The sequence below is a fragment of the Lutra lutra genome, chromosome X (assembly GCF_902655055.1).
Source record: "Lutra lutra chromosome X, mLutLut1.2, whole genome shotgun sequence".
Classification (NCBI taxonomy): domain Eukaryota; kingdom Metazoa; phylum Chordata; class Mammalia; order Carnivora; family Mustelidae; genus Lutra; species Lutra lutra.
Genome location: NC_062296.1, coordinates 20,468,893 through 20,495,833, shown reverse-complemented (window position 1 = coordinate 20,495,833; position 26,941 = coordinate 20,468,893). Strand labels below are relative to the sequence as shown.

The following is a 26,941-nucleotide window of genomic DNA, read 5'->3' as shown; positions in this document are numbered from 1 at the left end:
GTTGAGTGTCTGCCTTCAGCCTTTGGCTCAGGTCATGATCCCAGGGTCCTTGGATCAAGCGTCGCCTTGGGCTCTCCACTCATGGGGGAATTTGCTTCTCCCTCTCCCTCTGCCCCTCCCCCTTTTCGTTTTCTCTCTCTCTCTCTCACTCTCACTGTGAAATAAATAAATAAATAAATAAAATCTTTAAAAAAAAAAACCCTGGGAGATGGTCATATCACATGGAAAAATAATTATTTGAAAACTGTATATTATTTCATGCTCTAAAAATACAGAACAGGAGACTAAAAACTCAAGTTGTAAATATTTAAATGAGTCAGTTCTAACAGAGACAAAAGATAAAGTGGAGTCTACCCTAGCCAGATTCTAACATAAACAAATAAATTTAGTTTTAATTTTTAGCTTCAAATTTTGGGGGCACCTGAGTGGCTTAGTTGGTTAGGAGTCTGCCTTTGGCTCAGGTCATGATCCCAGGGTCCTAGGATGGAGCCCCCACATTGGGCTCCCTGCTCAGTGGAGAGTCTGCTTCTCCCCTCTCCCTCTGCTGCTTCCCCATGCTAGTGCTCTCTCTCTCTCTCAAAAATAAATAAGTAAAATCTTAAAAAAATAAAAAGCTTTTTAAATATATTTTACTAGAGCTAAGCTAGTCCTACAAAGCAAGGATACACTCAGACATTAAATCCTCGTAGCTTGAGCTCTAGTCCACATTTAGATGTGATAAACCCGTACTTCCTGGGTATTTCCATATAGGAGCATGGCAATTTTAAACCCATAATATCACACCATGTACTTTATACCAAAATTATTAATGAAATCTTAGTGATTCAGAAAAAGCAAACTTGTTTGCTCATGTTAACTATTCCCCCAAAGTAGATCAACCTATTAGAAAACTTAGTGTTAACTTCATGTTCCCTAATAGGAAAATTTGTCAATGCAAACAACAAGGTCTCCTTTAAATAGTATCTAAGAAAAAAAAATCAATCCAACCTTCTGTTATTTTGGCACTTGGGTCTGAGCGACGATCATCCTCATCACTAAAAAAAGATAAAAGACATTTCATTTTCTATGTATTTAATATATGAAGGAATGCTGGCTAAGTAAAAGAACAATCTGTCAAAATCATTATTCATATAGAAGTACATCTAGAATGGTATGTCTTCGAGTTCTCAAATCAAGTGAAAATGACTGCTACAATGACTTTTATTTGTTTTTTCTATGCGCCCTCTTCTTTTCCAGTAGCACAAATAATTGAGAGTCACCTGCTTTACTACTTATGTATGTTATAGCAATCATGAAGGGAGAAAGGATTAATGGTGGGCCAGGGGTAGGTGTCCTAAAATGGCATCAGGTCAAAAAGAAACCTTAATTTCATTGTGCCAAGTGGGAAAGAATATAGTTATAATCAGGTAGATTTTCTCCTTATACCCTAGTTTTCTCCTGATACAAAGTGCTACCCTTCCCAGTTAGTGAATATTCTTATAAACATTGGAACGATTTTAGGCACTTTTTAGAAAAAGGCTATTTTAGAAAAAGTATTAATCAGACTTCAAGTGTACATGTACTTTTTTTCCCTCTTTGTCTCCTATAAATACTGCAGATTCCATCCTTTCTCTTACAGTCTTCCCCAATTTGGATGGTCTTGTCTAAAGCTCATCTACCCTTCAAGGCCCAATTCAAACTCTACTGCTTTTTAGAATTCTTCCCTGAATGCTCCAACTTACATAACCCCTCCATTTTGGGGATCCCTGTGACAGAGCCACACTATTGAGTGTTTATGTACATAAGGAAAGTAAGTAGGAAGCCCTTCAGGTGGGCCATTAGTGCAGGAACTACTGTTGAGCCAGGGCCTATCTCTTAGGTTCCAGAATCTAACATTAAACATTAAAGACTAATTATACTAACTAGACTACTATACTAGAAAGAAGGAAGTAGAGACCAGATAAATAGGTATGGGAGAGAACATGGAAAGGGGAGGCCCAAGAAGTAACCACAGAGGAGAACGAGGGGAAGGAGTGAGGGGAGTTTGAGGGGCGAGACACTGGCTTTCTCACATGATTACTTGAGGGGCCCATGTTTCACATCAACATAATTTTCATTTTGGATTTCTATTTTCTTAGCCAACTCATATTGCTTTAATTGACTGTACCTAGAAAATGAGGGCAGCTCCTCTTCACTGTATGAAGATGAACTCATCATTCTATGTAGGAAGTAATATGCTGGTTCAGTAGTAGCTTTCCTTCCTTCTCTCTGGAAAAGTGCAAGTCAGATAATTATAAAAAGGAGATTTTGTAATAACTTAAGTAAAATATGCCATAATGTTTCCTTAGTTATCCATATAGCCAGCACTTCTGATCAGGTACACCGTGTTTGCTCCTAAAATCTCACATGGCTTCCTAATAAATAGATCCTAATGAACAGATCTGAGTTTATGTTGAGGCGATTGTCCTGGTGAGCCTCTGAAGTGGCCAGAGTTGTAGCTCTGTGTTGTCTTTTCTCTGGCTCACTGCAGTGTCTGGGTTAACCTGGAAATCCCTGCAAACGGATAATCCAGGGGATCGCCTCACCAGGAAATCCTAACTCACGTGTATCTTCCAAATGCATGCACAATGCACTGTTTTTGGTGAGGCTAAGCCAAGAGGATGATAAGGCCCTGATCGATCACTAGAAGGATACAGAACCGGGAAAGGCGCTGTGTGTCAGAGTGATAGTGGGACTTACGGACTGAGGAATATTCAACATACTTTGAATAACTTGCTATGTTTCGACAAGTTGGGTAAATAATTTTTGAGAAAAAATGTGGTTAAGGAACTTGCCCAAATGTCACATAGCTACTAAGTGGCAAAGCCAGAATTCAAACCCAGATAGGCTGAGTTTGCATGAATCTTTTTACTCTCCTCCAGCCCACCTTCCGGTCCTGCCCACTGGCATGGAGTTTCTGCAAACAAAACTCCCAGTGAATATTTATAGGCTAGAGTACCAAAAAATTTAAATCTATGATTTTAAATAATTAGATTGCATTTCTCCTAAGTGGTTTCCTTTTTCTATTTTTCTTGTCCTTCTAACTAACCTAGGACCCTTTCTGTGATCTATTTTTCTTCAATTGAGGCTTCTGACTTCATCCGTTAATCATTTCCCTTTTATTGTAAATATCAGCAAAGTTGGGAGAGACTGCCCAGATTCAGTTTATGCACTCTTATTCCTACCAAACGAAAATTACTTCAGCTAAGTTTGTGAAACTCTATACCTTCTCTATAGAAACCCGGTCATTGAGAGTCCCGTTTGTCACTTACACTTAGTTGTGTATTTCTCTTCCAAAAGGAAGAATCTATGCCAGTCAAAGATTTGGAGGTAGTCACATCAACATTAGAAACAGTTCGTTGTGTCTCCTCAGCTTCTGTCCATTGATTTGGTGATGCTTCAGTATTATCTGTAGTTACAGTGGATTTGCATTGACAACATTTTCCTAGTGACAAAAATTTTTTCAGATTTCTCTTGCTCTTCAGTGGCTTGGAAAAAGCCACTGTACTCATAATGGGCTTCATGTCTTCTTTTACTTGATCTTCCAATGGGTCTTCTGGAAGTTCTCTCACAATGTCTTGTAAAACAACTTCATCTTCATCAGAAGTTAAGCCCTCTTCCACTTTATTTTCTGAAACTTCCTGATTAATATCATGAGTTACCAAACGAATGATAAGATCTTTTTTGCTGTGGACATCTTTTAAAAGCTCCACCTTGGTGATGTCAGGCTTTATTAAGTTCTGAAATGAATTCCTACTAGCAGTCTGGAATTGAAGAGAAAATTATTAAAAACTACTGCCTCAGTCATTTTTCCTATGGTTCTATAGTAATAAAGCAATTTTCGCTTGCTTTTCAGTTTCAATTTAGTAAAATTATCCTCAAATGCCACTTACTGGTAGAGTGGTGAGATATATATATATATATTTTTCTTTTTCCTTTAAATATATCACTACTCAATATATATATTATATACATATTATATTATGTTATATATGTAATATATAATCTTATAATCTTATAATATATAATCTATATATGATCTATATAATAATATATATTAATATATACTATATATATTATATATAGTATAATATAATATGTGAAATGGTAGTAAATACGGTGGAATTGATATTCCAATCAACAGTTGATATTATCTACAAGCATGAACTTCTTTTCTGGATTTATGGTAAATAAAACTAAGGTGTACACTAAATGATACTATATTCATAAAATATATATATAATATAGTATAATATAATATATATATTTGAGTAGTGATATATTTAAAGGAAAAAATAAATAAAAATCATAAGCAATATTTGTTCATTTCAGTAATCCTTTTTTTGCATTAAAGAATAATGTCATCCAGTCCAAAGAAGGGAATCCTAGTAAGTTTTGTCTTTTGGTTCAAGTTTTACTTTTTACTTGTCAAGAAATGCAAAATGCACAAATACTGTAATTACATTCTGTTTTCGTCATTTACCTGGAAAGTTCTGTGACAGACTTAGACAGGACATCTAAGTCCTGTCTAAGTCTCAGTGTCTCAGTGAGAGAACCAATCATAAAAGCAACCTAAATGTAGATATTTTCATGAACAAAAGACGAGGTATTGGCTGACCTGGATTTTAAAACATAATTGTGAAAGACTTTGCATGTTCACCCTCCACACATTCTAACCCTTGAACATATTTTCCAAAGGAGGCTTCAAAGAGTAACTCTTCATTCCTCCTCACCTCCCTGGTCAAATGTCACTTTCCATTTTGCAATGGGAAAGACAGATCAAGGAAAAGACGGTCATAAATGACTTTTCCATTTCTGTAGCCTTTGATGATGCTGCAGAACCTTTACATTAATTTGGGTTATCAATCTTAGATCTCTGTAAAACTGCAAATCAGAGTTTCAGATAAATGCTGCCCTACAGTGGTAGCTCTTGTGCAAAACAAAATGAAAGAAGAAATCCTGTAAAAAACTGAAACATAATCAGTCTTGATGATCTGTGCTGGTGGAGGGAAATAGTGGTTCAAAAGCTCAAAGTCGCCCTGATGGCTCCAGGATGTGTCACTGTAGGAGTCTTTGATAGACATGTGTCTGGTGTGTTGGGAAGTTCTGGTAACTCAGAATAGCAAATGAAGCATTGCTTATGGATTCCTGACCAAAGACTAGCCTCGGAGTTGCCTGGGTTCCTTAAACTGGTCTCCTGTTCTTTCCGAAACCTCCACGCCTACACTGGGGATGGACGGCACCACTGTCCACCTCTCTGCCAAGCATCTGACTTAACTGGGCTAGCTAGGTCCATTTGCTTTCCCTGAGACAGCTTTTGCTTCCCTTGTGAGTAGCAGCAATAGTTGCTTTGGATTAGCTATTCTCTTCCAACTTTCTGTGGGCTATAAAGAGATAGTTAAAGTACTGATAAAGGATGTGAAAGAAGAAAGCAGGTAGCCAAAACTGACAGATGATTAAGAGGTAATGACTTGGAGGTAATTGTCTATATTTTTGACACATAGATCTTGTGCCCAAGGAATTACTTATATATAAACGAAAGCTACCAAGTAAATGATAATGTAATTTTGAGAACCCAGAGAGAAAAGAACATTCTAGAACTGGAAAGGACCTTCATCTGGTTCAAGAAACTAAGGACCAAGGGGACTCCATCAATGTCTATGACAATCTGAGTATCTGAGACTAAAAAAAAAAGTACCTGTAATGTATTCACCAGCTCTGAGACTTAGTTCATTGGGCTGGAAAATAATGCTAAGGAAAATACGGTCCTAGGCTTATGCTCCAAGCCGGCTGGTTCTGTAGAACTTTGCTCACTTTGTAAATCACAGACTATATCCTGAATGTGACTGCACACCATCATCCTTGCAAGAGGCTCATTTATATGGAGGGACTTTGGTATTACATGAGAATGTGGGGCTGGATCAGTGTAACAACTCCATCTCCGGGAAAGACCATCCCTAGGCCCTAGTGCCCTAAGATCTGTAAACAGAACTACTTTTTCAATAGTTACATTGTACCAAGAACAGTGTTTTGGCAATTCAGGCCCCTTTAAAGTATTTTTAAAACCCAAATATAGGACTGCAGAAAAACTAGTTCATAAAAATAGAGGTATGAAGACAGCTGGGTATAGAACAAGGGTAGAATAGGAAAGAAACTGGGTTCCTCGTGAGTGTGTCAGAGTATAGGGTTCTGTGAAAATATTATGTAATGGAAGTGAAATAAGAAGAAACAAATGAACTGTAAAGAGCCTGCAGTCTGATGTCTGTTGATGAATGTTGCTAAGTAAAACAATACTACTGTGGAGACTTAAGTCTGAGGATTTCAATCTTTAACAGGTTGACCTGTAATTCTAACTGGCCCCTTTGGACCCATGTAATACTATGATAATGTATATCCATTAAAAAGAACTGTAGGGATTATAAAAATTGCATTTCTTCTGGGTTGCCAAATGAGGACTACGGTTCCAATGAGTCCTGTTTGCTGGTAAGGGTATTTCCCTGTATTCCCATTCTTCAAGAAATGGAGGTTTGGTCTGACTGGCTAATGGAAAATAGCCTTCCACCTTTACACTGGGCCACACTGCTGATGGGTGAGTCCCAGGAAAGCAGAGAAGTGGCTAAATCAGAGTGTCCCAATTCTACTGGGCTGGGCAAGAGAAAATTGACAATATTTTATAAATGCATTCCCATAGACCTGCCTAAAGAAGGAAATCACAGGACAACCAGGTCTCAGTAACTACTCATCTTTTCACCATTGGGTTTAGCACTTACCTCTAATGGTTTTACATTCAGTCGTCCCACTTCATCCAATGAAATGCGCCTTTCTCGCTTTTGCTTTCCTGCGTCAGGTGTGCCCATTGAGTGACTCCTCCCGCTCACTGACACTCTTCTCAGTGCCTCAATGCTGCATCCAGTTCTAGTTAAACACTCCAACTGCAGTTTCTCAAGAGGTTGTGTTTTTATAGAAATGACTCCTAGGTGTTCTGCCACAATGTCTGGATCGATATTGATTGGTTGTTTCCCACGGTGAGGAATTATTTTAACTGGAAGTTCCTCTTCACTTAAATCTTGACCTAATTCTTTTTGCTCTAGGTTGGGCCCTCTTTTAACTGCATGCTCATGCACCTTTTCAACAATTCGACCAAGATCCAAATCACCAAAGAGATCAGCCTCTGAATCTTTTGAGCTAATCGTTTCTAATGGACAATTGGAAACTTTACTGATGAGTAAAGAAGCTACCTCTTTAGGGAAGACACTGTTTGTACCTTTCATGTCATCATAAAGTTCTTCATGAGTTCCAGATTGTTGTAGTACCTGATTATAAACAGACTCGACGATCTCAGAAATAATTTCTATACTTTCTGGACTTAAAAAGGTTTCTTCAGGATTAGCAGCTACAACACTAATGTTATTTCTGGAAATTTCAGCTGTCACAGATTTTGTCAATTGAGAGGCAATTTTATTTACCTCAGACTTTGATAAATTTTTTGCATCTCTGCTTGAGGCACTTGGCAGCTTTACTAGTTTAGCCAAGAACAAGGCCAGCATTTCCTCTAAAAACCTAGCATCTAACACAGTCTCTTTTTTTGTTGAAGGCTTTTTCTTTGACTTAAGGTTATCAATGATCTTAACCACTTTTTCCATAATTTTGACAGCTTCCAGAACTAACTCTGAACTTGATGCTTCCTCCTCTACTTGAGGATGAAGTTCTGAACTGGAAATTTCCTTCACCATTAAAAATCCTATTATATCAGAAAGGACATTGCTTTTACTCATTAAATCCTTATACACTGAAATATGGGAGCCTGAATGCCTTAAAACACTGTTATAAACAGAAGTAACTACTTTTTCAATAGTTGTGCTGTCTGCTAAAGATACAGTGGGTGATTCTTTGGCCTGTGGCACTACTATAATTTGACTTTTAGAGAGATATTCTTGGAATGAACTTAAGATTTTTGAGATTATTGTTTGCATTTCAGCATGCAGAGAATTGTTTTGTTTCTTACCCACTTTTGGAAACATAGATAAAAGCTTTGACAAAAAATTTACAGCAATTTCTTCTATTATGTGAAAAGGCAGTTTATAAGCCTGTGATGGCTGAGACTGGGGAACTTCAGTGGTTTGGATGACATCTTTAAGGATATTTTCAACAACACTGTCAACTTCTGTACACTGATGTGGCGTTAGCTCTCCAGAAAAATAGTTCTGCAACTGGTTGCCAGCCACTTCCTGTACAACTAAATTAACTATGGTTTCTGAAAGGATTTTGCAACCACTGCTGACACAATTTTGTATGCTCTTTTGAGATCCAAATTGTGGTAAGAGATTATTATAAATGGTCTGAACCACTAATTGAATAATTTCATCATCATTAGGATGTAAGGATTCTACATACTGTACAATCATATCTTTATCTTTGGAGATCTCTGTCATAATTGTACTTATTAATTTCATTTGAAGGAAATACAGTTCTGTGTACAAGTTATCTTCAGATATTTCTGCTTTAGCACTGGCTACTGTTGAGAAAATTTTTGATAGAAGAGAAGAAATTATACTTTCTAAAAATTCATAAGGTAGCATTATGGTATATGGTGATGATGTTTGACATCCTTTGCAGGCTGTTTGGACTACCTTGTGGACCTTTTTCATAACCTCCTTAGATTCTAGAGGCAAACATGCTGCCTCTGGAACGTCTTCATAAAGTAGCAAGTTTAGCTGATGCTGAAAAATTTCTTCTATGACAGCATTAGCTAGCTTTCTTGCTAAATTTCCACCATTACTATTTATGTCCTTATAAATGGAGTCTTGAGATCTATATTCCTGCAAAATATTGCATATAGAGGAGTGAACAATCTTGTTGACCAACATTTTATCACTTGATGGTATGTTAGCCATAGAAGGTGCCTCATCAGAAGAATCTATCTTAGTTGCAGCTGCCTTTTTTTTCTCATGAGGTGCTTTATCCACAGATGGTTCTTTTTGCCTGAGAGGTATGTTGGGAACTGATGAAACTATATCGGCAGATGGGAGGAACTGAATTCCCTGACCTGGGTTCAGTACTTTAATTTGAGCATCTGAAAACTCCTTTAACAGGGCATCAATCAGTTTCATAGCTGTGTCATCGAGTGCAGTTTGATTTACATTTTTGGTTACATTTTGACGTGCATCATCTGTACCCAGTGAGGAATTAAAAACCAATTTGTTAACTATTTCAGAGAGAACATCTCCTAAAAAGTTAGCAGGAAAAATCCCAGGGTTATTTTCTGGTGGATGGTCTGGTTTACTAGGTTTACTTTTAATCTCTTTATCTTCACTTTTTTTATTCTCTTCCTCCTTTGCAGGAGCATTGTGTTTACTTGGATTTGTTGAAGCAGGCTGGGCTAAAACCTTGCCATCTGCTTGAGTTAAATATACCGCTTTATCACCTAGGGGAATTGGGGATTTTGAATCATCTTCTGGTTCTTGGAAAGGGGACATTTCTAAAACATTTCTGTAAATGCTTTCAGTGAAATTTTGGACATGTTTAAGACGCAAGGTCTGTTTGTCATCTGTAACTCCGTAAGCTGGAGAATCTCTCCTCTTCTCTTGGATCTTTCTGTCTCTCACTTTGGATCTCAGAGATGGTAATTCAGAAGGTCTATCGTCTTTTTCTAATGAACTCCCTCTTTTCTGGTCACTCTTCTTTTTATCTGTTTTTAAAGCTGGTTCCAGCACAACCTTCTTGTTTTTTGTATCATCAGTAGCTGATGAAAGATGTTGGTATACCTCATCACGTTGCCCTTTCTCCTCTTTTATACCCAAAGTGTGTTTCTTCTTGCTTTCCTTCTTTCTAGGTGTCATACTCAAATCTGGCCCCGTATTAGTTGTTGGGAGAGTAACTTTTGATGCCTTCTCATTCTCTTCTTTTCCAATTGACCTTTCCTTTTTCTTTTCATCCCCTTTCTTTTTATCTGCCACACCTCCAACTAACCCTGATGCTAGGGTAGTTAATTCAGCCTTCATAATGCTAGTTATAGTGGTACATATTGGCTCCTGGATGCTACCTATCTTCATAGATGTCTTCTCCTTTTTGAAATTCTCTTTTCCATAATGTGCTCCTCTACCTATTTCTAAAGTGTTCATTATGTCTTTCAGGCCTGAGGTTAGAGGAGTAAATGTAGGTAATTGTTCTAGTGAAGAAACTGGGTTCTCCCTCAAGCTTCTATTTATTTTTGTAAAGATATTATATGGTAGGTGTTGAACTTTTTGGATGATGTTATCCACATTTAGAAATGAAAAGAAGGTGGAAGACCAGTCTCCTGAAAAAAGTGGTTGAATCCTGAAAGCAGAGATTGCCTTTTTGGCTAAAGCAGCTATCATCTCTATAACAATGGTACTGCTATCATCTTTCTGAACATTGTTAGAGCCACACATTTCTATGACCTCATTGTACACAGAATCAGATATTTTATTGACTGTATCTTTATCTATTGGTGGAAAAGAAAACATTTTTCCAGAATTTGCTAGGACTTTAATTTTACTTTTCCTAAATTCCTCTATCAGGCCATTTGCAAATTTTATAGCCATGCCCATGGGGTCTTTTTCTGATATTTCTTTGTCCTTAGGGTTTTCAGCAATGCTTGGGAGAGTATAAAATTTGCTAACAAGATCAATTATGACATCTTCCAAAAATGTAGCAGAATACACAGAAGCCTGTGGGAAGCCTGTGAGTATTTTTTCTTTATCAGGATTCAAGGGTTCAATGATAAGGTCATTTTTGGGTAAATCACAGGGAAGGGATTCTTCATCATATAAAAATGGCTGCAGATGGTGGTCCACAATTTCTTTCATAATGAAACCAGCTATTTTCCTGAGGAACAAGCCTCCGTTTTTGTATGTATCACTCTGTGCTTCATTTTCTAATTTAAATTTTTTCATAATATTATTACATATGGAGTTAACAAAGTTCTCACTTGCCCCTAATTGCATACTTTCCACATGCTCCTCTGCTGTGGTAAGTCTAATTTCATGTTCAGAAATTTCTGTTATAATTTCATCAGTCAGTTTTGAAGCTGCATTCACAAATTCATAATCTAGTGGCACCTCTTTCTCACTGAGTTCAGTTTCAGTCTCAGATAAAGGGAATATATGTGCTAGAAGCTTGTAAGTCATATCTTCTAAAAGGGAATGCGGCAGTACAGTGATGCATGACGGCAAAACATGGCTATCATCGTTGATGCTGTCAAGCACATTTCTGATGATCTTTTCATCTTGGAGGGAGGAATAGGAAGAAGTTGATAATTCTCCCAAAATTAAGGACTCCACTTGATAATTGTAAATTTCTCCTAATAGCAAATAACATATTTTTTGCCCAAAACCGACAGCATCACTTTGTATAGCTCTATAAATATGAATCAGAGATTTATAATCATCCAATATTTTTTCATAAATTAGGTTGACAGTTTTTGTGACTATTTCTTTATATGCCTCTGAAAAATGCAGATTTTCATCCAAGTGATCTGCAACTAAAATTTCTGATGTGGTGAATTCTAGCACAATTGATTTTACTAATGTTGTAACAATGTTAGTTACATTAGTTTTTGCTTTACATGGGTTTTCAGCAGCCAAGAAATTATGTGAAAATACATAAAGGATTCTGCATAAAAGCTCGGAAATTACATCCTCTAAAAAGATAGCTGAATTTACAATAAAAAGCAATTCTCTTTGTTGAGGATCTGTTGCTCTCTGTTGATAAGTTTGACCCACTGTACCTGAAGGAAGAGTTTTATCTGCAGATAGAAATGACTCAAGATGATGGTTAAATATTTCTTTTATTATATAACTTGCTATTTTTGTAACAGGTATATTACTTATGCCTTTTTTATCTTTTTTAAGAGACTGGTATAGATTTGAATGAGAAATATCAGCATAAATGGCATCAACCATAGCCTGGATATCTTTTTCTGAAATTGCATTTTGTTTTTCATTTCCATGTTTAATAATGCATATTGCATGTTTAGAAATTATTGACATGATCTCATCAATCAGCCTCACAACTGTGTTGTGGAAGTCTGACTGCAAAAAGTCTGGGTCTTCTGCACTGCAGTTCAATGGATTTATCTGATCTAAAACCTGAGTGATGATTTTTTCCAAATGTGTGTGTGATAATATGGTGGTATATGGTGTATAAGTCTGTCTTCGGAGTCTTGATTTATTAATAGCATAATGAACTCTCTTTATCAAAGTGTCACCATTGAGTCTTGAATATGATTTAAAAGGCAGCTTTGCTATGAAATCTGGATGAATTTGGAAATCAAAAACTTCAGCCAGGATAATTTTAGTTACCCTTTCAGCCAATGTTTTTGTATCATTGAGAAAGTCTGTATCAGGTTCCAGTTCATATTCTTGTAAAACTTTGCTATATGCCATGTCAACAATTTCAGTCACTACTTCTGTATGCACTTGTGGCAAGCAAAATTGTTCCTTAGCATTTTCTAGGATGGTAACTTGAGCTTTTGAGAATTCTTCTGTTATCAAATATATGAGTTTTTCAGCTGTTTCCAACAGTTCTTTTCCTGAATCTCTTAATGAGTTTGTTTGGACAATACCTAATACCCTGTGGAATATTTTGCTTAAAACCCCAGAAATCACATCTTCCAAAAAGGCTGAGGAGTAAACACCAGCAAAAAAATGCTGCCTTCTCACATCGTCAAAGTATGTATACGATGGAGGAAGTAATGACTTTCCATACACAAATGGATGGAGATGCTGCTGACATATATTTTTAATGATATAACTGGCTATTCTATCAATAAGAACATTGTTACTACTTATATCGTGCTCAACTGTTTCTTGAGACCCAGAGTTTTGCAACATATTTCTAAACACAGAATCAACGAGATGCTGAGCATCATCCTCTGAATAAATAGATTCGGTCTCTGAATAAATAGATTCGGTTTCGTCTTCATCTTTTGAAAATCGAATTTCATGTTGGGAAATTTTCTTCCTGATATCACTAATTAGCTTTGAAGAGATTTCATCACAATTAATTCCTGATCTACCTTTTGGAGTTTTGGTGTATGGAAACATGTTATATGTAGAAGGAAAGATTCTAGATAACAGCTCTCTAATTATGTCTTCTAAAAATGTGTATGGCAGCAAGGTGTTATATGGAGATAAATGCTGGCTTGGCTTGATAGAGTCACTGCTGCCACTAAAGATGTTCTGAATAATGTTCTCTGCTGTTAAAGTAGCATAGGAAGAAGCTGACAAGTCCCCAGAAAATAGGGGGTGAAAAAGATAATCAGAAATAGCTGCTACAATTAAATTGCTAACATTTTCTGCAAAAATATCACTATCTTTGAATTCTTCATTATCAACCTCAGTGGTTAGTCCGTGCTGTTGCAGAACATTCTTATAAACTGAATTGACAAGTTCATCCACAGTGTCTAGATCTACAGTGGGGAAACACTGCTTTTGGTCATCACGAAGAATGCAGATGTTAGCTTTGTTAAAATGGGTATTTATTGAGTTTACTATCTTTTGGGTCATTTTATCCAGTTCACATTCAGTGTTATATTTTGGGTTAAAGACCTTTGATAATAGCTGGGCAACAATATCTTCTACAAATGCATTAGGATAAAAGCCCATACCTAGTGATGATGGCTTCTGGGGTCTATGTGACTCTGTGACCTCACTGAGAACCTCTTTAACCATATTTGATATTTCATCCAGTGGAGTCACTGAACAAGGTAAGCCCTCTCCACACAAAAAGGGCTGAAGGTGATTTTCAATAATCTCTTGAATAATGAGACTGGCCATTCGGTCAATCATTATTGGGCTTTGGCTTACTATATTTTTCTGGACTGACACAAGGGAGTCAGACATCTGTAAAACATTATTATAAACAGACTCCACCATGTTTTGAAGGCTTTTTTCTGTATATAGATGTTGACAATCATATTTAGTGAGCCAAATCTTATGCTTTGAAATGGATGACAAAACCTTGTTTATTATACAGGTAGACACCTCATTAAAATCTGAAGTCAATAAATATTTCTTTCCCAAGCACAAAGCCTTGCAGGGTGGAGAAATGAGCTGAGATAATAGCTTCCTGATGACATCTTTTAAAAATGAGTGTGATAACGTGGTAGTATAGCCCGCTGAATGTTGGCCTTGGTCATTAAGTTCTCTCAAGTTGTTTTGAAGTTTCTGCAATATATTTTCAGCTTTAAGAGGGTAATATGAATTGGGCATGAGCTTTCCTACAAAGTACAGTGGGAGTTGGTGGTCTACACTCTGTCTCAATATGCTATTAGTTATCCGTTCTGCTATTGAGGTGGCAGCATGTGTCAGATGACTGCCACCAGTAACTTGTAATGCATATTCCCATGAAACAGCACTATTAACTGAGTCAGCAATCTTTCTAACAGTTTCTTTATGGATTGCTGGAAAACATATCCTTTCTTCAACATCCCTTAAAACGGTGACTCGAGCATTGTTAAACTCATTCACCACGGAGTTGACATCTAGTATGTTTACCTCATTGAGCTGAGCTTCAGTGATGTTTACATTTTTGCTCTGCAAGGAGGTGGAGAGATTAAGGAAAATCTCTGCAATTATTTCCTCCAGAAATGTGGCAGAGTAAACTCCTGTGTTCATGCCTCCTGGATACTGCGGGTTAAGAATAGCTGTTGCATTCACTTCCTTTTTACCTGGTCTTTGAAGAGGAGGTAGAGGAGAGAATTTTCCTGAACATTGCTTACCAAATGGGGCTTGCATTTTGGAATGAATCACAGTGAGGTTATTCAGTGGTTCTCTCAAAGGCTTACTGTCATAATTTGTGAATCTTACAGAGCATTTATCCTGTCTTGATTCCTTTAATTTTGGCCTTTCTCCTTTTGGAAAACCAGGGAGTCTTTGTCTTCTTCTATACCTTAAATGCTTGTTTGCAAAAAGTGGACTTCTGGGAGGTCGGTATGTACCACAGGACAGTTTTTCCATCAAGGATTTTACCAAGGTATGGGAAGTAATACTAAGCATAGATTCTTGATCTATTTCTGCTAGATTTTCCAAAAGGGCTGACACATTATATTCTTCAAATGCTGAGCCATGGTCCATTGTTCCCCTGCAATAATTCTCTATGTTTTGAAGTATGTTGAGCAGTTGACCTTCTGTTGGTATTTCACCAGAAAGAGGACCATCTGTAAGGAGGTTGTTGGCTGTACATTCTTCCAAAAGTATTTTAATAAATTTCTCACATACAGTGTTCAGAAGAAAAACTGATTTTGGGGAGAGCCCTGGGTTATTTCTAGGTATTCTATGATTTTGCTGGTTATCTGAAGATAGGAATCTTTTTCCTGATATTTTACCAGAATCCATATCCCAATTTGGGCATTCATCTCGCAAAACCAAATTGAAAATATTGGAAATTTTATTGACTACTTCGGATTCATGAGTTTTTAGGCTACCAAACAGAGTGCTTAATTTGCATGCCAGAGAATTTAGCTTATTTTTCTGTACTAGTTGATTAATTCGGTGAGTAGGAGATGATTTCCAACCTCTATAGCCTGTTTGTCTCTTCATAGTTTTGGTTTTGTTGCGAATGGGCAAACTATGGGTTTTAAGCCTGGAGAGTGGTTTCCTTCTTCCTCTCCTGTCAGGCTGATGCTTTATTCCTATTTCCTTGGACAGAACATGGATCACTCCTATTAAGAGATCCTGAAAGAGGTTGTTGAAGTCAGCCACAGCTACTCTTGGGCAGTATCTATATTTTGTTTTCACGGAAACCACTTCTTGTGTAATGTCTGCCTTTAAAATGTCACTATTAAAAAGGATTCGAATAATGATTTCAGAAATGCTTAAAGCAAGTCCTCTGATGGAAACTGACCGACTTGCAAATACTTGTGAATGAATTAAAATAACCTTGCTAAAAGCTGCATCTTGGTTTTCCAGTGACTTCTGTTTTGTTCCACCATCTTCAGTACAATCAGAAATGCTAGACATTATGTAGGAAATAACTAATTCAGTGAGATGTTCACAAAATTGATAAAGTGAAGTATCATAGTTAATGTTTCTTAGAGGCTGCTTTGATTCATATTTTTTCCTTAATGGTGTGGAAACAGTAAATACTTTTTCATCAAGAGGACCTTAAAACAGAAAACATTACTATTTTTAACATGCATTAAGAGAAAATGTTGAGCATTCAAAATACTAGCAACATTTTATACATGAATTTTACCTAATTCAGTAAGTAGAAAAATCTAGTCAAGAAATTTCAGAACTGAGTTCTCTTCATATCTCTATTTCCCACCTGTGGAACCTTACTTCAGACATGAAGTTAAGAAAATAGTCTAACAGAATTCAGATCTCTAAGTGCTGGTTTCTTCCTTGTATAGCTATGTTTCCAGCTTTAAAAGCTGGAAATTCTAGGGCAGAGAAATGATTTTCAGCGTTAGCTGCAAAGCCCTAGCGTGATTCCAGTGATGACTACAGACCTCATATAATTCTTGAAAATATTTTCAGCTGTTTATCTAATTATCCAGTATGGGACTATATAGTATAGAGTAAATTGAACTGGATGAAATTGCTGATGTTTGACATTTTTTGACACACAAAATGGTTATTTCATATGGTTCAACCCAATATATGCATGTATCATATTCATAGAAAGGGAGTACAGATATCCTATTTGTAAACATGGATTTGGAGTGTTGTACTTAAAAAGAACTTAAGTCACAGCACTGGAACATGAACACAACAAGATGTTTAATGCCGTTGTTCTTATAAACTCTATCATCGATGACTGCAAAGAATTTAACTGTATATCTCAAAAAGAAGTTGGATCATTACAGTCAACTATGTATGAAGTCTGACTGTAATTTCAGAAGTCATTTTTTTTAGAAAAGTACATGAAAAAGAAAACCCTCTTTGAACTTCTATTTGAGTATTGCCTGTCGAGCAGCTATATGTCCCAAGTAAGACAACAACTGATTTCATCATATCATAGGCAAACCACATGTCCAACCAAAATATCTCACTTTAAATTATACCCATTTAATTTCATCTGTTGCTAGCAAAAGCTGAACCATACTCCTCCAAATAACAATTAAGTAAATGTGCTCAACGTTTTTTTCTTTTAGCACACTGACCAGTTAAAAAACACATAGTTAAACAGCCACCCCAAATCCAAGGCTATTTTCAGAGAAGCAATGAATGCAGCTTCTTGGATGTGAGGTGACAAAACTCATTGCCTTTTTTTCTCTAAAATGATGCCAACTTTTTATAAGTCATCCCTCACTCACCTCTGGTTTCAAAGTTCTTGAAATGTGTGACCACAGCTGTAGTAACGTATCTTGCTACTAGATGGATTTCTTTTGGTCCCAGTTCCTGATCTGCAAAAGCAATGACTTCAGCTTCTTCAGGAGGTTCTGGTTTCTCTAACTTTGGGTACCTATCTTTCCACTTTTCCAATAAAGTGAAATCTTCTCCACTTGCTACAAGGCTTTGGTTTTCTTCTTTGATTTTAGAGTTGATTCTTTGTTCCCATATTTTAAGCAAACTTTTCTCATCCTTTTGTTCTTCAGACATCATAGACAAAGGCCCTTCCTTTGATACAAAAAATGGCTTCATTGTTTCTATACTTTCGTTAGAATACGGGGTTTGACTTGGAAGGCCATAACTTAACAGCAGGGTATGGACAATATTTTCCGCAGCTATGCCTATTTTGAGTGGAGAAATGGTTGTCTGTATATGGTTTGGCTTAACTGGCTTGGGGCACTCATACTGAAGAACTTTTGGATTTTCACCTTCCATTTCTGTGAAGGACATGGGGTGTTCTGGTGCTGCTTGCACAGGGTCACTGGATTTCTGAAATAGTTTTGGTAATGGGAGAGAGCGGTTTCCTTTCACGACTTGTTCAAAATGGCTAAGGCCTTGGGCTTCACTTCTAGAATATAATGGTTTAAGTTCTGATTTGAGCCCTTCCAATGGCTCTGTGGTTTTAAGTGTATCCTCTGCAGAGTATCTGACATTTGAAGGTAGATTAGAAGAAGCCTTCTCCTTTACTTTTCTATCTTTCTCTGAATAAAAAGATAAGCCAGGGATTTGTGGAAGATCATCCCTGCAGCTAATTCCCTTTGACTCTGAAGGGACCATTTCCATCCCAGTTGCAGATCTGGGCCAGTTGGCAGTGCAGACCTTTTTGGCTACTTTGAGCAGATTTTCCTTTGGATGGCTTTTGATCATCAACTCACAGAAATGAGTACACTGGTCCATCAGTGTGCTGATGATCTGACTTGCCACAGTGTTTTTTTCAAATATGCTTATTGAAGATGGTTCCATTTGGCATTTTCCTTTGTCTACCTTGTTCTTTATTATACCAAGCATGTCATTGACAGTATTAGCAGTGTAAGTAAGCAGTTCTAAATGGAACGAGTGAAGCTGTCGAAGGGTATTATAGTGCATGTTCTCCTGGGAAATCATACTACATGATTTAGATCCATGAGGAAACTTATGCCGTGGTGGTAACTCGGGCAATATTGTTTTCATGAATGGCTTCTGTTGGACAGCAAAAAAGTTTTCAATAGGTATTTTCACAATTTCAGAAAAAGCATATGTAGAGATCTGTTTAAATTGTAGGTCTGCAAATGATTCGAAGGTGTTCAGAACCCCTTCCACGAGCTCTTGAGCAATTCGGTGGCTAGAGCCCTCATATATTTTGTCTTTTAGCTTTGTGTCATAGATTGGTACATTGTTGAGGTTGTTTGTTCTTAAGGAGCCACCTTGACTTCTAGCTGTAGTTTCTTTCTTGCTTTCTAGCATTTCTTTACCATCTGTTATGAACATCTGAATCATGAAGTACATGTCTAATTTTTCTAATAGTTTTTTAACAATTTCCTGACCAAATATACTAATTTGTGCTTGGGAATTCTCAGCACCAGAAGCAGCTCTTTTAAAGTTATGGCACCTGCTTTCATAAGCCTCAAGAGGTGACAAATTTAAAAGTGAAACAGATTGTTCTAATTCCTTTGTTTTCACTAAAATTTCATTCAGAACAAACTCAGCTACCATCAATAGCTTGTATTTTTCATTTCCCATGTCATTTGATTCTGTTTGCCATTCATCAAACATTTGTGTAAAAATACCTTCTTTAGGGAAGATTTTCTCTAGCTGGGAAGAAACATTCTCCAAAGAGAAATGGACTTCTGGATTTGCAAGAGAGATTGTCCTAAATTTCCTCTGTGAAAGTTTGAGATCATGTGAGTGTGAACCTTTTATCTGGTCAGCTGAATTGTCATTTTTCATAGCATATAATCCCTGCAAAACTGCATTAACTATTTTACTTGCTGTCATGATTTGATCAGAAGTTAAAGTGTCTACATTTACCATTAGTCTATTTTGCCTCACCTTTTGAAATTCATTCACAATTTTTTCCAGGATATTGCTTACTATATCCTTGGCATGCATTTTAAATTCTGCAGTGGGGAGTTTTGTTCTCACCAAGGAGTTTTTGGCATCCCCATCTGACAGCAGGTATGGCAGACCAATGGCAGTACTGGACCGATTGCCTCTGAAAGTCTTCTCTCTAGGACTTAACTTGGACTTACTTTTGGCTTTAGCACCACTAGGTCCTAGCTGTGGTTTTGTTCCACATTTAGGCAAAGAGATAACTTCCGATTTTGCTTTCAAGTTCGTTTTAAAACTTCTATTAGGGCTGTCTTTGAGACTAGCATTAGAACTGCATGGCCTTGGAGATTGCATTCCATCAGACTGATCTTTAGGGGACAAATTCTCTTCTAGATTCAGCAAAACAAAATTTGTGATCTTTTTGAGAACCTTTTGGACCAATTCTTCACCCACTCGCCATGGAGAAAATTGCAATAAGGTGTTTTCCAAAGAAATGACACTTCTAATGCCTGTGTAAGGACAAACTCGTAGTATCACATGTTCAGGGGAAACACTTCTTCTTTCTGCTTGTTTTGATTCCTGAAAGCTTGATGGATTCAATAGTAATTCATCATGGCCAGATGCTTCCAATTCTTCCCTGGTCTCCTTCTTTTCATATAAGCATGTCATTACTATTGAGAACATTTTTCTGGAAACACTTTCAACTATGTCATTTGCAACACTGCTTATATGTGACTGTAAGGTTTTTTTCCGTGCTGCTGATGTTTTCATTTTAGAATCAAATGTAAAGTGGGGGCATTCAGTAAATGGAAGCCAATGGTCTATGTCTTCCATTACCCTCTGATACACCTTCTTTAAAATTTCCTTAACTGCACTTAACAAAGCAGTTTTTTCCTGTCTAGAGTTTCCATTTCTAAATATTTCTTCCAAAACCCTTCTCAGGTTTTCTGCTTCTGATATAATTTGGTTTTGATATGGGTATTTTGAAAAAAGAGATAATTCAGTGTTGTCATCCATCTTTCTTTGACCTGGCAATATTTCATTTTGTACAACTAGTTGTGTAAACAGGCTAGGATTCTGCTGTGAGTAAAACTTAGTTGCCTTCAAAGATATTTTATCATGTAAATTCCTTAAGATGTTGTTGACAGTTTCACTTGCAATTATATTTTCTTGGAATAAAGTATTGTTTGGATATGAATACATCTTTTGGATTTCTAAATCTATGTCATTTTTTATGAGCATCAAAATGGTACTGGCGATTATGTCAGCATATTCCCTAAGACAAGCTTGTGATATATGAATTGCAGGTCCATGTTTTTTCCTGTAATTAGCAAATGTGTCATCTGTGACCTCTTGACTGAGAACGGTTCTAGCTGTTGATATTTCTAGGATATTCACATCCGATGGCATTTGGTTTGCTTCAAGAAATACGCTGTTTTGGTTACAATTTGTTAATTCTGGGCCGACATATGTTTTTTCTGTAGTCTGAGTATCAAGAGTAAGTAGCATATCTATTCTTTCTGTGGCAAAAGATTTTAATCTATTAGAAATGGCTTTAGTAATAAAGTGAACACTTTCCTCACATGGGTCAGCAGATTTCTTGGCATCTTGTTTTTTAAGTACAGTTGTCTGATAATCATCAGAATAAACTGATTTCAGCTGTACATCTCTTCCCTTTCTTGCAAATAGAAATCTCCCCCTTTCCCCCTTATTCATTGAGTCTGTAACAGTAGATCGTTGATGCTCTGCTTTGGGAAATGAATCAGAAAATGCCAGGGGCAATTTCAGGGAAATAGAATCCTTTGCATTTACACCAAGCATGATAGCAGAAGTGAGATTTTGAAGAACAATATCCACCATATCATTGGAAATCATTGTGACACACGACCTAGGAACTAAAAGCATTGGAATAGCTTTATTTGCATACTTGGGGTTTGTTTCAGAGTTTGCTTCTAAATGTTTCCCACTTACGTTAAATTTATTAAGAGTGGATGCAGTAAGTAGGAGATTATTCTCGTCCAGTGTTTTTTCACAGATGTCACTTAAGATACCCTCGATGGTATCTAGTATTTGAAATTGAAGCTTTTTTTGATAATCACTTTTATTGAACAGCTTTCCAACAATATCTTCTGGCTGACCTGGCTCAATCTCTCTGTCAAATAGGTTTTTTTCATATTTGCCTTTAGCAGACACAATACTTAACACTGTGTTCACAATCTGGCTTGGGATACTGCCAGAAACCACAATATTATGGATTAAGAATGGACTTTTTATTTCTTTATCTAACTTATGTTTGATTCCTTGTAAAATTTGTCTAGCCACTTCTGTTGCATATGAATTTAATTTACAGGCAGTCAGTTGACATATTGATGTGGTCTTTCCTAACTTGTCATGATCCATTGAACAATAAGAAAATTGATCACCAGAATATGAATCTTTGGTTGATAGCCATGGTTGGCTGGAAGCAGTCTCATCCTCCTGTAAAGGCAAAGCCGTTGGAATTGTGAAATTGATGTGAGGACAAAAGAGAGCTTTTACTTTGGAAGTAGCAAATGTTTCTAAATTTGTTAATACTGACTGTATAATATCTTCAACTACACTCATTTTGGTCATTTTACCACTACTAAATGTGGACTGAAATATACATGGATTTCTGTCCAGTATAGTAGACTGGAGAGAGGCCTTTTCTTCATTGTCATATTCAGGAAAAGAGATAATTGCTGGACAGGTGATAATGTTAGATCTATTTTCACTTGCATTTCTATCTGTCATGACAGCAGAATAAAGTTTTTGAAGTATGGTTCTAACAACATTATCTGCAACAGCAGTTACATCTGCCTCAGACACTAAAGGAGCCATTATTTTATCCATAGATTGAATTGAGTTTTGAGCAACTGGCTTATCACCAGGATGAGGAATGTCACATAAAGGGGACTGGGAGAGAGTAAGCACATTTAATTGATCAATTAAGTCATTCTGAAAAATTTCATTCAAAATATTTCTTATAATGTGTACAACTGGGGACTTTTCTGGTTCTTTGAGTTCTACTTCAAATTTTTTAAATGTTCTTTCTAGCTCCCATTGCTGAAGAGATTCTGATTTAGTTTCTTCTGTTGGTCTTTCCCCTCCAGCACTTTTTTTCTCTGTGTCTGCAGGATCTTCTAGGTAGGACTCTGGGTCAGCCCCTCCTGGAAGAAAATTTCCATAGGTTGGCCTGTATCTATAATTTTCAATCCCTTGCTTTTCTGGTTCAGTTTCATTAAATAATTGAGGAGGCTCTGCATCTAAAATTAAATCGACTAGATTCTTAAGCATTTCTTTCTCCTGTAGTGGCTTGGTTATGCCTGTTTCCAAATCTAGTAAGCTCACATTTAATTCCGTTTGAATAGCCTTCAAAATAGTACTTGATACTTTCTTTGCATGCATGTATAAAGCAGACTCCAGTTGTTTTTTACGTGTGTTTGCACAAATGTTGAAACTTTCACTTTCCCAGTACCTCTTGTTGCTCTTTTTATTTCCATTAATTATAGTGCCTAGAGTTTCTAAATTTCTTTGGGCAAACCCTTTCAATTTAGCAAAAACCATTTCAAAGATATCAGAAGCCATGACTTCTAGTTTATTTGGGTGCTCTTCTTTTGTGGTCCCTGTTTTGGGAGCAGTTGTCTTTCCGTTGTTGTTAGTCATCTCTTGACTACATGGCTGGATCATACTGGACAACATGCTGGCGATTATGTCAGAGCATCTGCCCATTTCCTCAATAAGCAAAGCAAATGATAGGCTGTCAGTATCAATATAATCTGAGATAGCTTTAAATTCTGAATTTGTGAAAATGTGATCCATCTCAGCACTACAGAATTTTCCAATGATACCTTCTAGAATTGTATAAGAAATGAGCTGAATATTAGACTGTAATGCAGTGGTTATTCTCAAATTCTCCTTGATCCACTCTCTGTTTGGTTCATCAGATTGTGGAGAATGTGGACAGGATCCTATGAGCTTGTGTAACATGTCACATAAGGTATCCCCAATTCTATCTAACACTTGCAGTCTGGTACCTCTGTGAACTTCCTCTTGCATATGAGGGCACTGAGAAGGCACACGTTGTTTTTGCTCAATCTCAGCAGTTTCATACGAGATTTTAGACCTTAGCTTATCTGAAGGGAGCAGAATATTGTTTTTATCTGTATTTCCACTTAGTAATTCACAAATGCAAGTTGCTAATGAACTTGTCATAATGTCATTATTTAGCTTTGTGACAAGAGAGTCTAATTCTTTTTCACTGTCAGCAAAATCTCCTGTATCTATAAAGTCTTTGGGAGGGCCACACTTCCCAAGCTTTAGATTTTTCTTATTGTATTTGAGTTCTTTCTGGATAGCATCCAAAACAATTTTTACAACTTTAGTTGTGTAAGTACTAAGGTGAGATTGAAATGAAGATTTCTTGTCAGGTTCAGATTTTGAGTGATCAGCATGGCTTTCTAGTTTAAAGCAGTTTTGCAATTTTGGACAAATAAATGAGTTCAGCTTCTTAAAAACTGTGTAAGTGATCTTATCATTAATGTGAACTATAGGTTCAGGTGTTGATTCAGTTTCTTCAGGTTCTAACCAGGGATCTTTTGTAGGGTCTATGCCAAGTACAGATAAACATTTCATATTCCCTTTACTCTCAAGCCATATTTTTAATGGCTCTTTACTGGGTATGTCAGCATTATCTAGAGATGTTTGAGGTACTGATGAAGAATGTCTGATAATGTGACTATAAGCTATGTGAAGTATTTTTAATAGAGCATCTACAATTTCTTGAGCTACTATTTGGATTTCTGATGCACAGAACATCCGGTTCATCCTTTCTTGACTGGACAGATCTTGTGGGCTTCCTGATGTAAGAAGTGAGGCTTCCTTATTTTTATAACCTGAGTGATCAGAGGGCCCAGAAGATAGGTCTTGGAGCACCTGTGCTAAAATACTTGTAATTATATCCTCTGAGGCTTTTTGTATTTGATGCTTTTCATCTTCACAGAAAAGCAAAAGGTCTCTATTCAAACATGGCTTGTCCTTAAAAAGGTCCTTATTATTAAAACCTGAGAGGTCAGTCTTTAATCCCCAATTGTGAAATGCTACTTCATCTTGATAAGTAGGCTTTGTATGTAAGTTCATATTTCTTTTGTACTTCAAATCAGCATTTTCCCTTGTTAACCCGCGATCAGGAACCTGTTCTTGTAATTTTGCTTTTTCATCTTTGACTGATGAACTCAGTACATTTTCCACAATCTTGTCTATTTCTTTATTTTCATCTTCAGAATAAAGAACCATGCCAGGAACATTAATGGGTGGAAAGAGGTGTCCATGTCTAGGATGATAAGCTACTCTGGTACTGCTGAGTCTGTGCCCTTCTTCAGTGTCAGAAGGACTACTCAGTCTGGGGTGTCTTCTCTTTGGGACATCTGTTTTTGCTGGTTTCTGATGTAATTGAGCCAAGAGATCATCAAGTAGATGAAGGATGGTCATTGTTTCCTCAGATGCAATGAGTCTCTCATTATTAAGTCCAATTTGTATATAACTTAGTATAGTGTTGATTGCTTCTTCTATATAACCAACCAGAGAGGACTGGGAAAAAATATTTGACACCAAGTTTTGTATGTCTTCTTTGCTAATCAAATTGGCGGCATCAGGTTCAGCACTGGATTTACTTTTGCTGGCTCTTTGAAGGAATGCATATGTTGGATCTTTTTGGTGTTTCTGGTAAGCAGCTTTGGTAGTGATTTCAAGATGAGCAAGTTCATTTTGCTTAGAAGATGCAAGAGATGTCAGCTTTTCTAAAATCACATGAACCATATCCTCTGCAATACCACTCATGTTCTCCATAGTATAAGGTGATGAAGCTTTTGAAGTTTTTTCTTCTGGAGAAATGAAATGTTCCCCACCGGCTGTTAAGTCTGATTTAAAGTGAACTGACGAATTTTCTTGTGAAAATACCTCAGTACATTTTTTCTCAACTGCAGACTGTAGCTTCTCAAGCACACTTTCCATAATTTCAGCAGCTGCTGAGGAGATATTGACTTTGGAGAGCAAGCCTCCTTTGTCAATGTCCGTTTGATCAACCAAAGTTTCGGCCGTAACAGAAGCAAGACTGGGGATGGTCTTGGTTAATTCAGACACCATTTCATGAAAAATATTTTCTAAAATCAACTCGGATTCCTCTTTGAGGTGATATTTAAAGTTATCAAAAACATTCTTTAACTCCTGCATCTCATTTACAACTTTTGCTCTTTCATCAGAAGATGGCGGCTCTTTTAAGGCATCTGTTTCAGTGATAGCATCTTCAGAGTTCTTTGAACCTGTTTCAGTTGGTGCAGAAAGGTGAGTATTGGATTTACTGGTTTTAGGTTTAGGGGATTCAGTGGTTTTATTATATTTAGGTTCAGAGTCTTTATGTTTTCCTTTTCTGTGATGTTTTTTCCCCATTGCTCTTTTTTCTTTGTGGGCAGATGGTTTTACGGGTGTCGCTGGTTGTCCTATTGACCGGTCAGCTGTGTCCGCACAGGCCTCTGCCTGAAATGTCTCTGCCTGAATACGTGTTTCATATAGAAGCATTTCACTGCATGTGCTACAGCAACTCACACTATGTGAAGAGAGGGTAGAGTCATCAGGCATTGGGTATATAATATTTTGCAACCTTTCTTCATATTTTGTGATGGCTGGATATAATATACTGGTCACTGCAGCCACAACCCAAGTCATTATATTATGAACTATACTGTTCAGTTCTTCTGAAGTTACCTGGAAAGGAGGTAAGCAGGACACAAAGGAAATCACATATGGATTTACTCTATTGTAGGGACAGGGGCTAACCTTTAATTCCTTGTGTCAAACAATGCATAGCTGGAATCTAGCCATGGTGTATAGAGAGAACATAGGAAAGGATCTTAGAATAAGAGATTAATTTCAAATTGGTTTATTCTCTGTAGCTGTGATTTGTTCTTTGAATATGATTCCCTTTGATTCAAAATCCCCTGGAACACTGATTTTGAGCATTTATTGCTGAGCACAAATGTCTTCCTGGTTAAAAAAAATAGCCAAGTGGGTGTCTAGGCTCATAGAAAACAATTGCTCTGGCAAAAAGTAAGACAGTGTTGATGATCCAAGCATTATTTCTTTTCTTTTTTTGTTTTTTGTTTTTACAGTTTAAACTAATTTATTTAATGGTTAACATAAGTGAAAAGTGATGGTCTTAATGATAAAAAGAAAAAAATATTTTGTATATCTGAAATAAAAAATGACTTAACTAATATTATTTACTATATAGTAAAAATGATCACCCATCATCATTATTTTTCTGGGAATTAAGGACTGCACTTGTTTCTTATTAAAAATACAAACCAGAATTACCTTTGACAAACTATTTCATGAAACAGATTTGTAGTCTATATATACAGAAATAGCCTCCTTTTGTGTAGACATTTTTCCAGCTAGGAGCTAAAGGTGAAAAAATACCACAGCAGAAGGGTCAGGCTGTGGGCTCTGTGGCCCACTGGTTG

General features: G+C 36.8%; 2 protein-coding genes across 12 annotated transcripts in view; one reads left to right on the top strand and one right to left on the bottom strand.

Moving 5' to 3' along the window:
* The window catches only part of RBMX2 (RNA binding motif protein X-linked 2), a 110,177-nt gene that overhangs the window by 29,580 nt on the left and 53,656 nt on the right, over positions 1 to 26,941 (top strand). The window lies entirely within an intron of this gene.
* The window catches only part of LOC125091380 (fibrous sheath-interacting protein 2-like), a 77,528-nt gene that overhangs the window by 9,041 nt on the left and 41,546 nt on the right, over positions 1 to 26,941 (bottom strand). For 9 of the 11 annotated variants that reach the window (XM_047714957.1, XM_047714960.1, XM_047714961.1 and 6 more), the window contains 5 exons: positions 17,300 to 26,183; positions 6,789 to 16,144; positions 3,291 to 3,782; positions 2,147 to 2,247; positions 988 to 1,034 (listed from right to left, as the gene is read on the bottom strand). In XM_047714957.1, coding sequence (XP_047570913.1) covers positions 988 to 1,034; positions 2,147 to 2,247; positions 3,291 to 3,782; positions 6,789 to 16,144; positions 17,300 to 26,183 — 18,880 coding nt within the window. The remainder of the gene's footprint in view (positions 1 to 987; positions 1,035 to 2,146; positions 2,248 to 3,290; positions 3,783 to 6,788; positions 16,145 to 17,299; positions 26,184 to 26,941) is intronic. The other 2 variants (XM_047714959.1, XM_047714958.1) reach the window with 2 other exon arrangements.